Genomic DNA, 19,046 nt, shown 5'->3' on the forward strand with positions numbered 1-19,046 from the left:
TTCCCTGCTCTTGGCCCTCCACCCTCTTGGGCAATTTTCTTATTTTCCATGTTTTCGGCAATTAACCATTTTACAAATGAATTTTCTTAATATTCTTATAAATAATAGTTTCTTCAGATAATCTTATTGGAAGAAGAGAACATTTTTAACAGAGAATAAATCCAGCCAGTATGCTATTTCTAATATATATTATAGTTGCATGATAAATTTTGGAGCCATAATGTAGTTTGCAGGTGGCTCTGAAATGAAAGCATTAAGAAATCGAATGTATTAAGAGTCAAGAGTAGACTATAAACTAATTGCCTGATTTGAATGCAGGCTACACTTTATATTGCATGGGATATGGTTCACCAAATCTTAACAACTCTGAGTTATCCTGGATCAGAGCTAAAGCCAATTTATTCAACAATCCTTTCAGTAGTCAACTTATTTATGGAAAATTGATAAGCAGAAGCTCAATAACATTTTTATGTCCTCAGCAACAGTCAATTGGAAGCATATTATTTCTAGTAGTGGTGGGAGCAATATACCATCATGACAAGCAATTGTATATAGCTTATCCTGCAGTAGTCCTCTTCATTATGAATAAATATTCAAAAACCCAAAAGGTATTGATATTAATTGCCCCCATTTAGTCTGGTAGAACTTGGATAAATCAGTATCTTTAAGCATTATATAGGTATAAGATGTTTGATTCTGATTTTGTGCTATCAGGCCAGAATGCCTGTGAGTGTAGCCATAATTTATCTGCTAATGTTTATAAACATGGCTTAAGAAACAAACAAAAATAAGACTGGTTAACAAAATATTTTTTTTATCTTCCAGAGATTTCAGACTTGAGTATGGAGATGTATGAGATCCTTGGAAAAGTGGGAGAGGGAAGTTACGGAACGGTAATGAAATGTAAACACAAGGAAACAGGACATATAGTTGCCATTAAGATATTTTATGAAAAAACAGAAAAATCTGTCAACAAAATTGCAATGAGAGAGATAAAATTCCTGAAGGTTTGCTTCTTTTATTCTTTTGAAAATCAGTATTTTTAATAGAGGCCTGTACAACTTGTAGGGGGGAAAAGAGAAATATTGATACGGTAAATGAAAAATAATCACAGCATGCAAAGAAATACCAATCAATTGTTCACCATGTGATTAATATAAATGTGATTAATAAATGTGATTAATACCAGCTAGTAGAGCTGTAGCAGTGCTAGAGCTGGCAGTGAGTCCTGGAGGCATAGAAAGTATTTGGCAGGGCATCTTTGCATTGCCAGTGGCAGTTTATTTGTTGACTTTTTAAAAAATGCTGGTGAGCTTCATGTTGTGTGAGGTGTTTTGATATTAAAATTTTGATTTGTAACCTAGTAAATACATATTCTTCTTAACTGCCTCTTACCACTTCGGGTGTTGAAGATACAAAATTTGGGTTCTTGAACTTCTGGCGGCCTCAACCATTGTTATTTGATGCTGTTGTAGTGTGTCTTTGATGTTGTCTCCATCTTCTTTTGGGTCTGCTTTGTGTTCTTTGGCCTTCTCCTCTTTTTGTATATGCCTTGCATGGTATAGAATCCCAAGACATTCTTTGTAGATGGACATTACCTTGTAGATAACCCTCACCCCGTTAAAGACCTTGGAGTTTTCATATCAAATGATCTAACTGCCAAAGCCTGCTGCAACAAAAAATGCTTTAAGAATTGTTAACTTAATCTTGCGTAGCTTCTTCTCCAGAAAGATTGCACTACTAACCAGAGCATATAAAACATTTGCTAGACCAATTCTCGAATATAGCTCGCCTGTCTGGAACCCACACCTCATTTCGGACATTAATACAATTGAGTGTGTCCAGAAATATTTTACAAGAAGAGGTCTCCACTCCTCTGATTACAACAAAATACCTTATACCACCAGACTTGAAATTCTGGGTTTAGAAAATTTAGAACTCCGCCGCCTTCGGCATGACCTGAGTTTAACTCATAGAATCATCTGTTACAATGTCCTTCCTGTTGAAGACTACTTCAGCTTCAATTGCAACAATGCACGAGCACACAATAGATTTAAGCTTAATGCAAACTGTTCTAATCTTGATTGCAGAAAATATGACTTCAGTAACAGAGTTGTTAATGCCTGGAATGCACTACTTGACTCTGTGATTTCTTCCCAAAATCCCCAAAGCTTTAACCAAAGACTATTTACTATTGACCTCACCCCATTCCTAAGAGGTCTGTAAGGGGCATGCATAAGAGCACCAGCATGCCTACCGTTCCTGTCCTAATGTTCCCTTTGATTGCATCCAACTCGTATAGTTATTTCATGTTTATGCTTTTATATACTGTTGTGACAAATTAAATAATAAATAAATAAATAAAATAAAAAAAATAAACATTCTTTTCAGGTGAGCAAACCAATTAACTTGCTTTTCTTTGTAATTTAAGATTGGTTCTATTCCAGTTCTTTCTCTTACGATCTCATTTCTGATTTTATCCCTTCTGGTCACTCCACAGCTTTCCTCAAACATCTCATTTCCTTGGTGACTAACTTTCACTCATGCTTTATTGCAAATGTTCATGTTTGGCACTGGTAACATAGGGTGGGGATGAATATAAATACATATTAGTATAAGTAAAGGGTTTATGCCAGCCTTATTTTTGTGTAAGTCTTTTAAAATGAGCATGCAGTTTTTTAAAGAACTTAACACTCACCTGAATGTTCCAAAGAAATTAATTACATTTATTACTGTATGCATTTCTTATATTATCTGTAGCACCCAGGGCTGACTTTGTTAGAGTTGGCAGTACTTCTTTGCTTTACAGATTTAGATTTTTAAAATATGTGCTAAAATATTTTGAAAAATATATTTTTCAGTGAGATTGTTTCAGTGAAAATTGAAGTTATCCCCGCTTGGCTCTGCTGGCTATCCTAGTGGAAGATTCCTCTTGGAAAAACTCTTCAAAGTTATCCTGCTGCAGCTACTTCACATCTTCATGTGGCTGCAGCAAGATATGATTATGTTATGCTGTTGTTTTCAGTAGATAATAAACATCACAATTAGAAATACAGCAAATATATGTTAATTATATAGTATTTAATAATAGAATTGTTTTTATTATCCCTCAGTTTCCGAAGCTTTGTTTCTGTGTAGTAAACATAGGAGTTCCTTTCATACCCTCATGCTATTTAACTTCTATATAAATCTGTTAGGTGAGATTTGAATGTGGATCTGAGATTTGAATGTGGATATTATTGATATCCTGATTTTGTCCAACTATATTCCTCCCTTTTATTGGAGTTCTATGATGGTGCGCAGGTAAGGGACTACTGACTGGATATGCAAATGATCGAGACATGAAATTCCTCCTCATAACTTGGAGGCTGGATAGAATTGGAGTTTTCAGATCCGGACATTTGAAAAATAGCTTACTTAGCTAGGATTACACTTTTGAAGGTGTCAATAGTTTTAGGGTATTTTTCATCAATGTTTTGTTGTTGAAAAAGCAAGTAACTGATGATCTGGAGCCCCTTAACCTGGTATATCTATTTTTAGTCAGGGATGGAATATTCATTCTCTGAAATTTCCGTTCTGGATATCTATGAGGTTATATTTGAAACTGGCAAACTTTTCACATCCATTGAAAATACCACATTTAAGATCAGTGGCTCTTTGATACTGTCATTACAAGCAGAAAGAAAATAGCAGTGATGTGTCACAGATCATCATAAATGGTTTCTCGGTTTCTTTTAGATGCTTCCACCTCACAGCTGGAAGCAATGTGTTTCCATTTGCATTGCACCTGATCTTTATTTGCTAGTTTAGGAGATGTTTGTGATTCTGGTAGCAAGTTTTGGGCAGTGGTTTTCAAGATTATTTGACCAAAATTGATCCAGAGAGGACAGACCAATTTTGCTCTTTTAGACACTGCAAGGCACTGCTAGGACTCGCAAATTCTGGTAACAGCACCTATAATTCCCATAAGACCAATTTCAAAAGAATTGCACTAGGTGCCCTATGTTTATGGTATATGTTTGTGGCATTGGTGATAACAGGTAGAATCCTAAGTGGGATATCTCTCCTATAAATATTTGCCTAAATATTAGGGTCTGTGAGTCTGTCATCTTTGTTTCCTTATGGAAGCTATATGTTAGGAAGAGATAAAGAGATTTTCAGCTGTGATAGCTGAGTTATGAAATTACTCCCTTAATTGGCCTTTCATTCTACATAGTGATTTATTTCAAAGACATGTTAAGATGTAATGATGTAAACCTTGAAATCAATATAATTTTATGTTCTATAGTTGTGTTAATTTTACAGTGATTTTCTAAAATTGCAATTGCTATTGTATAGTTTTCCTGATTCAATCTGTCACATAGGTGGGCCAGAAATACATTAATGTAGGTAGTTCTCTACTTACAACCATAATTGAGTCCAAACTTTCCATTTCTAAGCAAGTCAGTTAAGTGAATTGTGCCCCATTTTACTTTTTTGCCATAGTTGTTAAGGGAATCACTGCAGCCATTAAGTAAATCATGTGATTGTTAAGCAAATTTGGTTCTCCTATTGACTTTGTTTGTCGGAGATCAGCTGGGAAGATTACAAATGGTGATCACATGACCCTGGGACAGTGCAACGATCAAAAAATACATGCCAATTACCAAGCAGCTAAATTTTGAACATGTAATCATGGGGATGCTGCAATGTCATAAGAGAAAAACCAATCATAAGTACTTTTTTCAGTGCTATTGTAACTTTGAACAGTCACTAAAAGAATTGTTGTAAGTTACCTGTAAATACTGTAACAATTTATGGGCTGGTTGGCTTCCAATAACTATAGGAGATTTTACAATTCAGTAAAGTGGGCAGATGAGGGTCCTCTCTCCTCCCCCTGGCTTGGCTTTCTTTGTGGGAAGATTCTTAAATTCAGAATTGGCTTTTGTGGGGTAAATTCAATTTTTTTACAACAAAATTATAATATAGATAAAGCAAAGTTTTTAGTTATTCTTTCATAGATTATCTCATAAATGCTGATTTCCTAGTGAACATTAGTGTTTGTGATACTTTTATTAAATTACTTAATAAAACATATAAAATATATTGGTTTAAATTAATGATTATAAAAAATAGATGAACAGTAGTGTTCAAAAGTGTTGAGGGCGGTGTAGAACACACACAATAGTCTTCATTTGCTCTTTTGTTAACAGCAATTTCGTCATGAAAACTTGGTCAATCTGATTGAAGTCTTCAGACAAAAAAAGAAAATTCATTTAGTGTTCGAATTTATCGACCACACAGTTTTAGATGAGCTGCAACACTATTCTCATGGACTGGATAGTAGAAGACTTAAGAGGTACCTTTATCAGATTCTTCGAGCAATTGACTACCTTCACAGCAACAATGTAAGTACTTTACAAAAATATTGTAAGTACTGTACAGCTTGACTACTGCAATGCAGTGTATATTTAGCTGCCCTTGAAGACCATCTAGAAGCTTCAACAGGTCCAGAACACAGCAGCACGAGCAGTGATGGGCCTACCTCAGTATGCCCACTCAACTCCTCTGGTTTGCAAGCTGCACTGGTTGCCATTTAGCTTTTGGGTGCAATTCAAGGTGCTAGTAATTTCCTATAAAGTTCTTCAGTTACGTAAGACCTGGTTACTTGAAGGCTGCCTGTCTCCCACAGTATCTGCCAGACTGATTCAAACCGGCAGAGATGGTGTTCTCTGGGTTTCTTCAATTAAACCATGGCATCTCTTGGGATTCTGGAAGTAGACTTTTGCTGTAGCAGCACTTGTTATGTCAATTTGATATAATAGCACACCACTCCCATACTTCCTCTTATTCTTCCTTTTACTGGACCTTCAGCATAAACCCAGTAGCTTTAAAAAAAAATCTGTTTGAGATTAAAATTCCCAGCTTTGTTCACAGGACTGGCTTAGATTTTAAATTTAGAGGGGTTTTAAATTGATTTTAATATTTATATTTCTATTTTTAATAATTGGTATTATTAATTATTGGCATTAGAATAAGTCTTTTAATGATTATTTTAATTTGTATATTGATGTTTTTATATGCCTGTAAACCGCCCTGAGTCCTTTGGGAGATAGGGCGGTATATAAGTTTGAATAATAAATAAATAAATAAATAAATAGGTCAGGGGTGTCAAACTTCCAGCCCATGAGCCAGATACATCACATGCTGGCCACGCCCATGTCTGGTTTAAAGAAGGGGAAAAAAGTCCTGATACATCATGTGATGCCACTGTGACAACGTGAGTTTGACACCCCTGATATAAGTCTTTTAAAATTCTATGTAGAAAATCCAGCAAGGCAGCAAATATCCTTGAGTCCCAGACTTCTTTCATCTGAGCTCTTGAATTAATATTTGCTTTTCTATCCATCCTGTCCCAAACATTCAATTCTTGAACAAAGGGATAATTCCCTTTTTTTCAAGATAGGCTTAGGAAATTGAGTTCCTAATTAACAGTTATGTTATTGCCCCTTCCAGTGTATTAAAACAAAAGCTATAATTAAAAACCAAACATTATTTCAAATATGCTCTGTTCCACTAACAGAAAAAGTCTAGGTTTAAATAAATTGGAATATAGTATTCCCAAAATGATAATAAGCAGGCTTGTTGGACCCATCTTTGAAAACAATTAAATGGGTGTCATATTAAGATCTCAGTATGTAACTTGCTTTTCAACCCTTTCTATTATTGCTTGAACCAGTATAAGACTAATACAACTGATAATATAGATAGGCTTTAATTTTAAGCCTATCATCAGTTCAACTAATTCACCTAGATTTTTTTTCTACCTCCCGAAAGATAATTGAAGTTATTCTTTTATTCTTAATTGTTTAGCGGTCTGAACTTGTATTCTTGTTAAATTTATTGAACTAGTTAGCTTTTAATATTCTGTTTTCAAACAATGTATTTTTGTTCTTAAACCAGATTCTACATTATTCTCCTGCTAGGTCATTCACCGTGATATTAAACCTGAAAACATTTTGGTTTCACAAACTGGAATAACTAAGCTTTGTGATTTTGGATTTGCTCGGACTTTAGCAGCCCCAGGTGATATTTATACTGATTATGTAGCTACAAGGTGGTACAGAGCTCCAGAGCTGGTATTAAGAGATACAACATATGGGAAGTAGGTATTTTTTAAAAAATAATACATATGGCTGTTCAATATGTATCATTAATTATTTTTAATTAAAGTACAGTCACCCAAAATATTCCAAAAAGAAAAAAATCTTGGGGTGAATAATAGTAAAGGAACATTAGAGGGCGCCCTGATACATTTATATACTGTAGTTCTTGTTTTGATTTTAAAAAGTCCTTGATTGAGACTCAACTCCTAGTTAACTTCTGGGAACAGCCCTGTAGTTTTCTTTGTACAGTAACAATATGGGATGGTTTGCCTTTACTTATTTTGGATTCTTATTTGTTTATTTGTTCGTTCGCTTTCCATTCTAGCCTGTAACTCTGGTGTTCCCTACAGGCTCCCATTCAAATACTAATCACGCTCAACCTTGCCTAATTCTCCAGGTCAGTCAGGGGTTGTTGCTACATGCTGAAGAGTTCCTTTCCTTTCCTTTCCTTTCCTTTCCTTTCCTTTCCTTTCCTTTCCTTTCCTTTCCTTTCCTTTCCTTTCCTTTTTTTTTTTTGATAAAGTTTAAAAAGTATTTAGTCTCTCAGCAATTTGCAGAATATCATAGACATTGAATATCTACAGTTTGAAGAGAGCTATAACCATTACGTTATGGTAAACCCTTGATGACAAAAGCACAAGCAAAACAATTCCAAAAATTTGAGCTTAGGAGATTTGGGCTACAGTAGGTTCTGCCAGATGGATGTACACACACACAGTTTGGTATCAATATAAAACATTATATAAAAAAATATACATTCGTTTTGCAATTAGTCTTATGATTAAATGAGTATTATTATAGGAATGCTACCAAACTCTGGTTCTAAAGCAGGTGTGTGAATTTGGTGAACTTCCTTTCATGGCAAGATTTGTAATAAATTAATTTGTTTTAGAACATTTTTATGACAAGAAGTAAACATTTGTAAGTTTAGTCTTTGTATTGTTGAGCACTTTGTTCATTTCCTGATCTTAGACCTGTGGACATCTGGGCTTTAGGTTGTATGATTATCGAGATGGCCACTGGCAACCCCTATCTACCCAGCAGCTCTGACCTAGATCTACTTCATAAAATTGTGACCAAAGTTGGTAAGTGCTGTTCTTAATGTTATTCACAAAGAAGTAATAAAGTGCAAATCTATTGGTCCAAAATAAATGCATTTAACCCTATACATCTTTCTGTTCAGCCTTTGGAATTTCTATAAAAGTTTCATTAAGGGGAATGGACAAATCATATTCTTCATCTGAAAAAAAAAATCACTTTTGGTAAAAAAAAATACTTGAAAAGTTCTCCTTGGCTTCAAAATGTCTCCATATTTTCTTGTAACACATAAAACAGAAAATAGTGTGAAGAAAAATAGCTTCAGTTCTTTCAATGCTTGAATTTCTGAATCACTTTGCTCCTTGCAGCTTTCTCTTTTCTGCCACCCTCATATAAAAGAGATAAACAGTTGTAGATCCGGTCTTATCATGCTATCTTCCTTCCTTGACTTCAAATATATATTTAATTTGATTAGTACTTTCCTCTCATCTCTTAACCTCTCCAAAGCCATATTGGAACATGTTGATCCCAGGTTTAAATACTTCCTGTATTTCTAATTTCAATGCAAATTATCTCCAAGGTTACTCCAAAAGCAAATGCTTTCTAGAAATGTATATATAAAATCATTTTAAGATACATAATTTATTAATTGTAGAACTGACCTAAGTTTATATGTTATCTGTTTACTCTTTCCTTTCCTTTTTATGTTATATATTCTATCAATTTTTACAATGTATGCTCTTCGGGGCAGGGATGTATACATGTACAGATTATACACGTAAAACTTATTTTAACTGAAAATTGGGATGGATTGTTTGTTGAATATTATAGGATCTGACATTACTCAGTGATGCAAAATGCAAATATCAATTGATACCAAACAGAAGAATTTAAATGATGACATCATGCAATTGAGATGCATTACATTGCTTATATTATTTGCATAAAAGTGTCTATTAATCATCAGAGTTTTTTTTATTTTGCATGTACTAAACACAAATTGCCAATTTCCTTCAAAGTTACTTTTCTGCCCGAGGCCTAATCAGATTTAGAAATCTAGGTGTGTTACTCTCCTTCCAGAGTTCTGGAAGTGTTGCCTCTAACTCTGGATGGTTTAAGTTCCTCTCTCCCTCCCTTTCCATGTTCTTTCTGTGGGAAAATTTAAAGAAATAAAAGTCTTCAGCTTTTCACCGTATTTAACTTCAAAATGAGAGAATTTGCGTTTACTTATAGATGTAGCCAACAGGTTGTCTTACGACAGGTAATGTTAGTTTGTGTTCTGGCCTAACCTGAGTTTTAGAAATTGAACTACTCGAGGTACCCATTATTATACCTCTACTGTACTTGTACAATCTGTAGGACTTTAAATAATTACTAAATACTCATTATAATTAAATAAATCCAAGGTCAGACAGGGGAATTTATTCTCATTACACTACAGATAGTCCTCAACTGAAAATGACAACTGGGACTGAAATTTCTATCACTAAGTAATGTAGTCTTAAAGCGCAACTGCACTGCTAAGTGATGGCAATCCCTGCAGTCCTGGTTGCCATCGTAAACTGAATTCCAAGCGAGTTATGCAAGGCAACTGCTGCCAGCTTCTTACAACCAAAGTCAGTGCAGAAGCTGGCAGGAAGTTGCAAATCCCAGGACAGCAGGCAGTTCAGTGACTGCTGCTGGGTGGGGGAGGGAGGGACAGGGTGGCCCAGAAGTTCAGCTCCAGCTAGGAAGTGTACAAGTGTGTGAGAAAAATGTGGATTGGGGAGGGTGTGTGAGAAGCCAGTGAAGGTCGGGAAGAGTATGCAGGGTGTTATTAGAGCTGAGGAGGGTATGTGAGGGTGCAGTGCGGGTCAGCAAGGGGGTGTGAGGGTTTTATAATTGGTTCTAGCATGATGAGTACTCGTTCCTTTGGACTATGAGTACTGTCTCCTGTTTGACTAACCAGCATTTCCCACATACCTGACAGTATCTACTGACATCTGTTCCAATTCCTGACCAGCAGAACCTATCTAGTATTGATACTTCTTTGTATACATTGTCATTTCCTGACAAGATGTTTTTAAAGAAGTGTCTTCCCTCTGTTTTTTCACCATATCAATATCCCTGGGAGATCTCCAGTATTCAGGGGCTCTCCTCTAGTTTTATCTGCCTCTCTGTTTCTTTTTTCTTTTCTTTTGGAGGCTTACACATCCTTTCCCACTCAAATCGGGATGAGAAGGGAGAACAACATTTATTGCTTTTGAAACCTCCTCTTCCTATTATGTGCTTGTACTTCAGTAGTTATTCTTACACCTCCCTCTGAGGATATGTCTAGCCAGGAAAATCTGTTTGTATTAGCAGGCAATGGGGCAGTTTAGTATTACCACAACCACTGTTGTTTCTATTTTGTCCTTGTATATTTGCTCCACGTTGTAGTACAAGGCTAGTATGGCCATAAACACTGTTTAGGTATTCTTTGTCCACTCTTAATACTTTCTTGACCAAATAAGGACAAATCATGTATTTGCTTCCTAAACCTGTAACTGGGATTCCATTGATCTTAGCTCACATTGTTATTTCTTATTCTCTGGATGTTTGCAACATGGCTGAGAAAGATCCCTTTCCTTGGCAGATTTGACAATCCTGAACTAAGTGCCCTCTCTTGCCACATTTATAACAGGGCCTATTTTCTGCTTGGTTTGTTCATCCTCCCTTTTCCCTGCATACCTCCTTTTTCAGTCTCCTTTTTTCTTCCCTTTTCCAACCTCTCCATGCCCCCTTCTAGTTTCCTCAGTTTTTCTGACTGCAAGATAATCTTCAGCTAAGGAGGCTGCCATTGTTGCCAGTGATACTCTTGCACCCGAAATCAGTCAGGACCAGGCAGGATCTGTGGGAATTGTTCCAAAATACTTCCATCCGTACCATGCCTATCTGGCTATAATCATTTTCTAGCTAGGTCTCCCAGCCTTGCCTAGAGTTCTCTCACTCCTTCCTATTCCAGTTATATTCACGGAATCTTTGCATATTTTGTGACTTCATAATAGCAGAGGATCACCTCTTTTACTTTATTGTAATCCACCACCTCCTGCCACAGAGTCCTCCCTTGGCCATTTACATGACATTATTGCATATTCAGAGATAATTAAAAATGCCTGTGTCTTCATCACACACTTATGTATAGATGGATTTTTATATACCTAACATACCTAAGGGTAGTGCTACCCAGTGGTGGAGCTTCTCCTACAGTGGCTTCTGTTTTCTTGTGCCTCCTTCCTTTGATCTTTTCTTTCTTTCTCCTTTCTTTTTCTAGACAATCTCTACAGGTACTGTCTCCTTCATACTACTGGTTTATGACTCTGCTGGGCTGGATTTGCTTTAACTCTGCCTCATATGCTTCCACTGTTGGATCTGGATCTGTGTGTTCCTCAGTAACCATCTCTGCCTTTTTTGGCTATATCTGCTGCCCCCTTGATGTGTCCATGAGTTTGAGGGCATGCTTGTGATCCCAGGGTACTAGGAATTATGTATGAAGAATTATTTATCAAGTACTGGTCGCATTGCTTCACCTCCTTTTTCATGCACTTATTTGAATGTCTAAAGTATCATTTGCACACTTGGAGCATGACATTGTGATCTCTCATGGGGAGTTCTTTCTTACAGCATAGAATAAAAATGTTACATAATCTTCATTGTACTAAACACTTTACTCAGCAATAGGCTGTTACCCCTACCCTGACAAGTTGGCTTAGCATGTAAACAGGTGGGCCCCAGTCTTTACAACAGCTAAAAGTTAAAGTTTGTAAAGTGGCATCCAGGCCTTGCCTTTTTCCAACATTTTTTGCATTTGTTGGGGTTTATAGAGCCAAGGTGGCGCAGTGGTTAGAGTGCAATACTGCAGGCTGCCTCAGCTGACTGCTAGCTGCAGTTCAGCAGTTCAAATCTAACTGGCTCAAGGTTGATTCAGCCTTCCATCCTTCCGAGGTGGGTAAAATGAAGACCCAGATTGTTGGGGGCAATATGCTGACTCTGTAAACCACTTAGAGAGGCTGTAAAGCATGATGAAGCAGTATATAGGGCCGTGGTAGCTCAGGCTGGTAAGAAGCCTGTTATTAGAACACAGCAGCCTGCAATTACTGCAGGTTCAAGCCCAGCCCAAGGTTGACTCAGCCTTCCATCCTTTATAAGGTAGGTAAAATGAGGACCCAGATTGTTGGGGGGGCAATAAGTTGACTTTGTAAATATACAAATAGAATGAGACTATTGCCTTATACACTGTAAGCCGCCCTGAGTCTTCGGAGAAGGGCGGGATATAAATGTAAATAAAAAATAAAAATAAAAAATAAAAATATATGTCTAAGTGCTATTGCTATATGCTTCCTTAGCGTGGCTGTTGTAATTGTTTTGTAATTGTTGCCAAGATCCAGACCAAGCTCTGCTCTGCTCTGAAGCAGTGTTGCTATTGAGCATCCAAGCTGAATTCCAGGCAGGGATCAAGTACAGATGGGCCACTTACCCTCCTTTTGGTCTTGACAGTTGACCATCATCCATCTTGCTTGCCTGTAGCTATTATATGTGCCTGGATGTCTGTGATGACCTAGGGCATGGCACAGAGGTAACACAAACAGCTGGCAGTTCAAACCGCCCCTTTTTTAGTCCAAAGCTCCCCAAATGCTCCCACGTTTCTGGCAAGTCCCAGAGCAGAGTGAGAACAAAGCCCCATACAAACCTCAAGCAGCCTCTGGTTGCAATTAGTCCAGCCCAGCACTGTCTGCACCAAGGCTGCACGGCAATAAATCCCAAATGTTTTTGGGAAAACAAGAGCCAAGCAAGGAGTTCAGGGAGCAAAAGATCCAGATTAGCCCAGAATGCCAACCAGGAATGCAAGACTCTTGGGAAGTTCAAACACCAGCACACAACACTTCAGGAACTCAGCGTTTGTTCCTGACAAATGCTCCTCCCACAGTGTCTCCTTAAGCCTCATTCCCCAGATGTGCCTGTTGAATGGTGAAGCTGGGCGGGGCACTCTCCTCGCATGTGGCCTGCTGCGTCTGCACTGATCTCACCTTCTCTGCACTCTCTGAGCCCTTGCATCATGAGGGGGTGGTTCTTGCTCCTCGTCTGACCTCTGTGTCTCCTCCTGGCCTGCAGGCCTTACTAATGCCGAACAGCCTTGCCTGGATTGACTCTGCCCTTCCCCAGTTTTCTCCACGGCCAATGGAGCTGCCCTCTCACTCGCTGTCAGTTCTTGGTCCAGCTCATCTTCCACTGCAGATTCAGATTCTGACGGGGGCATGACAATGTCACTTTGCACTTCTTCATCTTCTAGTGCCCCCCCCCCCATTTTTGTGTACTCTTCTCCTACTCACACATTCTACTTTGGCTTTCCTTTGTTTTAGCCTAAGGGCATGAGTGAGATAAGGTTGCTGTCTGTCCATGGACATTGGTACATTCCAGGAAAAGCCCAGGGGGTGGCTCAGCTATCCAAATGGGATGTTGTTATGCCAGTCAGAAAGCGCTGGGTGTGGCCAAATGACCAGCAAAGATGCAGGTGTGGATGTCTATGGATGGACGTTGTCAGTCCATCTCTCTCGGCTGGTGGGGGTTGGGGAACTGAGCACTGAGATTTCCAAGACTGTGAACCTATGTCTCTTTGTGGAAGGGGTTGAGCTTAACTTAACCTCAGGAAGTGGGGTGGGTAGGGTTTTTGCATGGCTGCAATCACACCACTCAATGTTTTTATGCTGTTTCTCCCAAGCACAGAGAACAGTTCTAATTCTCACTTGTCTCTCCCTTCCATCAGGCATGCGACGCTACTATACTTGTTATTAGTCTGTCTCATCTCACATGCTAATAGTATTATATTCTGATGAGAAGGTTAAACACAAATATGGTTAAACACAAATAAATACAAATGAAACAATACAGAAGAATGGGGAATATCTTTCTGGAACATTCTTCTCCATTATACTCTCTTCTCTTCAATCCTGAATATGGGAGAAAAAACAAAATTGTAGGTGAAACATTCAGGAATTAATAACAATCCCCTGCAAATACACATTCATCATTATTATATCTGTAACCCAGGAAAATTACATCTTGGTGTCCCTATTTCACTAATTCCTATAGCACAACTAGCAGTTCTGTTAACCACCACCATCCTCTTCCAAGGCTCAGGCTCTATCTTCCTTCTGCTCACCAGAGGCACTACTTTTATGGTAATAACACACACAAGAAAGGAAGAAAGAGAAGACAATACATAATCCACACTGGTCCCAGGCCAGGTTCCTTGTAAAAAACACCTAGAACTCGCTGGCAGTTCAGAAGCAAAAAAGAATTAATTGGGGGAGTCCCAGCCACCCAGATTACAGAATTGATTAGATTAGATTAGATTATGCATGGGTTTCAATTCCACCCAGTAAAATAACCACATTAGCTGAATTGCCAAGGATCCAGGATGGGGGAAGACATTTGATACGCCTTATATGATTTGGATTTCCATCAGACTTTACCAGCATAATCATTGATCATAGCAGACATCAAATTGCTTGTTTATGATTCAAGACATGAAACGGAGCAGTAGTTGTTCGAAGTATTCTCCAGTGATTTATTAGAGTCTGAAAAAGGAAACAGATGTTAAAATATCACTGGGAAAGGAGAAAAATATGACCTTGCTGTGCTTTTTGAAAATGTATGTAAAATAAAAACAATGTTGGTGATAATTGTGGTATTCTCATTTTTTACCATGAAATTTGATGTTGGGGTACCTGTATCTAGAGCTTTAGAACAGAGTTCTGGGTAGGGACATGTTAGCAGTATGTCCTGAACAATAAGAATGTATAAAGCAAGGCTGTTTGGGACAAAATCCTATGTTGCATTATAAACATTGTATATTATATGAATGCCTAAAATGTAGCATGAGACCAGAGATCCCCATTCCTAGAAATATGAACAAGTAGAACACAATAGCTAACATATTCTTATGTGTGTCTCTCTCTCTGTTTCTCTGTCTGTCTCTCTGTGTGAATGCTACTTTTTCATTTAAATTGGATGTTAAGGAAATACTGAACAAAAATCTAATCTTACTGACATACTCCAATCAGTGAACTTGCTTTAAATTAGAGAAAAATGGAGGAAAGATAGTTTGTAGCCTGTACAGTGTGTACCTTTACTTTTTTAAGTCATGTTATGACATTAAAAGAATAAAGTCTATAATATTACTTTGTTAAACTGGTCCTACCATAGTTGTATTAAGATTTTATCAATATTCCTTTACTATAACAACATTCCTTTAAAACAATTAACTATTTGGAAACCTCAATCCACCAAACAACTATTTGGTATTACTTAAGAAGTCAGTAATAAAACTGACTTTAAATTTATCTATCTTTTAATATGAATAAAATTATCTTAATCTGAGCTGAATCTTAAACTATGGATGCAAAATCAATGTTAGCTAATTTATTACAAAATATTAACAGTGCTACAGTAATAAATGTGGGAGTAATTTGGATTATTTATTTGTTGCTGTCTTTCAGGAAATTTGACACCTCACTTTCAGAGTATTTTTATAAGGAGCCCAGTTTTTTCAGGGCTGGTTCTTCCTGAAGTTCAACATCCTAAAAGTGCAAGAAAAAAATATCCCAAGCTCAGTGCACTACTTGCAGATATGGTTCATGTATGTCAGAAGAGGTCTGAGTATCAAGCTTACTGATGATTATTAGTTGTAGCCTAACATTATTTTTATATATAATTTATACATCTTGAATGTATAAAATTGAAGTTTATGAAGTTGTATTAAGAAATGGGAAAGAGACTTGCTGCATGATATAAAATTGTTTATATGTTGGTCACTGCCTTTTTCATATTCAGTAGAGGTTTTATTGATATTTGAAATTTCAGTCCAGGTCTAAAGAGAGGTATTTGCATATTTCAGATATTTTTGCAAGTCCGTGAAGTTTTAATTTTCTAGACTACGATGCTATTTTCCTGTTTTTATTCAGGAATAAAATTTGAATAAAATTCAAATTTTATTCAAATTGTGGAAAAGTTCTTGAATATGTCTTCAAAGATACTGAAAGGCAGGGAGAGGTACTCTATGTGAGCGCCTATGCACATATATGTATGGGTGAGAGAGAAAAACACATACTTTTAAATCAACAGATGTGATTTTACTACAATAAGTACCATTTTAAAAAAGGCACCATCAGATCAGTCTCGACTCCTAATAACTATATGGACACATTCATATGAGCCTTGGAAGAATCAAACATTTTTGGATGAAATTCCTATTGACTTGACAATTTAATATGCAGGAGTAAATATATATTAGATATATTTATCACACATCCTAATAAATTAATATTAAATAAACTTCTTAAATAAATGCTTATTACTGTAGTTGAGGGTGAAGGTTGGCTGTGTTCGCAGTAAGCATATTCAGGTTTTATGTGTAAGTAAAGCTTCATCTTAGTTGCATAGCACAGAGCCGAGCATTTGGGGAAAAGATGGTATCCTAGCTTGAGATGTCTTGGATTATCAGTCATTCCTTTAAGCAGGGGTGGGGAACATACATCTGAGCCATGCTGGCTCAGGAATTCTGAGAGTTGAAGTTATAAAGGAGCCATAGTTCCCCACCTCTACCTTAAAGGTTGAGTGGTTGAATTTACTGGCATTTTTAGTCAGCATTAGGAGATTTTTCTTCCTTAAGGAGATTCCAGTCAACTGTAATCGTATTTTGACTTACACTTTCAACATACCCTGATATAATTTATTATTTATTAGTTGGTCTTATTTATTTGGGCTTTGAATCTGATTCCAAAACGGTTCTTTGTAGACCAAATGTACGATCCCGGGGGAAAGGCATGATTACCTTAAGGAGTGGCAGACAGATGCTATATTTATGTTCCTTCATACTCCAAAACATACATTGGAACAGAATTGAACATGCTACATAGTTCTACTGTTTAAGGCATAATATTATGAAAACTATTAGCCATTTATTAAATCTTATGAGTGGATTATAAATTGGCACAATATTATAGAAACCACTAACCATTATTAAATCTTAGTAGTGGATTATAACTTTACAGAGCACACAACTGGCATTACTTTGGTTCAAACAAGATATTGTAGTAACAGAAAATAAAGTATCCTTTGATCATTTTCATCTTTATTTAGAAAACATACACATCTGGTAATGCATAAGTTAACGTAGAAGATTTTCTTAGTAATGAGGAATATTGAAAACAACAAGATACTAATTAACCAAAACGAATTTATTAAGTGGAAACATTGCTTCTCCATCATCTTCTCTCAAGTTAAAAATAATAATAAACAAAATTAAAGGAAAAAATTAAAGTTACCTTCAAAGTATCTTGATTGGCAGCTCAATATTATCTGCCCACTTCTAATAAGATACTAATAAATACTTAATTTTCAAAACATTTCCCCTCTTGTTATCTTGTTTAGTAGTTGCGTACCCATTTCTTCTTTGGTTTTAAACATCTTACCTGAAAACAGAAAGACTGTTTTTCTAAGTCTCAAATATTATTTATTTATTTATTATTTATTAATTAGATTTTTATACCGCCCTTCTCCCGAAGGACTCAGGGCGGTTCACAGCCATAATAAAATAGAACAATATACAAATAAAACCAAGATTAAAAAACTTATTATAAATAGGCTGAGATATAAAACAACAACCTATTAAAAATTAGACTCTCTAAAAATTATAAAATTATAACATTTTAAAAATCACGAAGCCAGTCCCGCACGGATGAATAAATAGGTCTTCAGCTCGCGGGGAAGGTCCGAAGGTCAGGCAGTTGGCGTAATCCAGGGGGAAGTTCGTTCCAGAGGGTAGGAGCCCCCACAGAGAAGGACCTTCCCCTGGGGGCCGCCAGCCGACATTGCTTGGCGGACGGCACCCTGAGAAGCCCCTCTCTGTGTGAGCGTACGGGTCGGTGGGAGATATTCGGTAGCAGAAGGCGGTCCCGTAAGTACCCTGGCCCTAAGCCATGGAGCGCTTTAAAGCTAGTGACCAACACCTTGAAGTGCACCCGGAAGACCACAGGTAGCCAGTGCAGTCTACGCAGGAGTAGTGTTACATGAGAGCCACGTGTATCACCCGCGCAGCCGCATTCTGAACTAACTGCAGCCTCTGAGTGCTCTTCAAGGGGAGCCCCATGTAGAGAGCATTGCAATAATCCAGGCGGGAGGTAACAAGAGTGTGAGTGACCGTGCATAGGGCATCCCGGTCAAGGAAGGGGTGCAACTGGCGAATCAGGCGAACCTGATGAAAAGCTCTCCTGGAGACGGCCGTCAAGTGATCTTCAAACGACAGCTGTTCATCCAGGAGAACGCCCAAGTTGCGCACCCTTTCCGCTGGGGCCAATGTTTCGCCTCCAACAGTCAGCTGCAAATGCAGCTGCCTGTACTGGCGTGCCGGCATCCACAGCCACTCCGTCTTGGAGGGATTGAGCTTGAGCCTGTTTCTCCCCATCCAGACCCATACGGCTTCCAGGCACTGGGACAGCACTTCGATAGCTTCGTTGGGGTGGCCTGGGGTGGAAAAGTACAGCTGCATGTCATCAGCGTACAGTTGGTACCTCACCCCAAAACCACTGATGATCTCACCCAGCGGCTTCATGTAGATGTTGAACAGGAGAGGCGAGAGAATCGACCCCTGCAGCACCCCACAAGTGAGGCACCTCGCGGCCAACCTCTGCCCCCCTGTCAACACCGTCTGCGACCGGTCGGAGAGATAGGAGGAGAACCACCGATAAACGGTGCCTCCACTCCCAGTCCCCCCAACTGGCGCAGCAAGATACCATGGTCGATGGTATCAAAAACGATGGTATTGTTAACTTTTATTAACTAATA

General features: G+C 37.8%; 1 protein-coding gene and 1 long non-coding RNA gene across 2 annotated transcripts in view; one reads left to right on the plus strand and one right to left on the minus strand.

Moving 5' to 3' along the window:
* The first annotated feature begins 827 nt into the window (after positions 1-827).
* Positions 828-19,046, plus strand: part of LOC131192569 (serine/threonine-protein phosphatase 2A catalytic subunit alpha isoform) — a 78,853-nt gene continuing 60,634 nt past the window's right edge. The window contains exons 1-5 of the mRNA XM_058171817.1: positions 828-1,007; positions 5,193-5,387; positions 6,966-7,144; positions 8,118-8,230; positions 15,701-15,840. Of these exons, the coding sequence (XP_058027800.1) occupies positions 843-1,007; positions 5,193-5,387; positions 6,966-7,144; positions 8,118-8,230; positions 15,701-15,840 (792 nt within the window). The 5' untranslated portion in view covers positions 828-842. The remainder of the gene's footprint in view (positions 1,008-5,192; positions 5,388-6,965; positions 7,145-8,117; positions 8,231-15,700; positions 15,841-19,046) is intronic.
* On the minus strand, positions 14,011-17,660 carry LOC131192576 (uncharacterized). The gene is made up of 3 exons (XR_009153754.1): positions 17,528-17,660; positions 14,675-14,779; positions 14,011-14,149 (listed from the first exon to the last, which is right to left on the minus strand). It is a non-coding gene; the product is annotated as an uncharacterized LOC131192576 (long non-coding RNA).

The sequence above is a fragment of the Ahaetulla prasina genome, chromosome 2 (genome assembly GCF_028640845.1).
Source record: "Ahaetulla prasina isolate Xishuangbanna chromosome 2, ASM2864084v1, whole genome shotgun sequence".
NCBI lineage: Eukaryota > Metazoa > Chordata > Lepidosauria > Squamata > Colubridae > Ahaetulla > Ahaetulla prasina.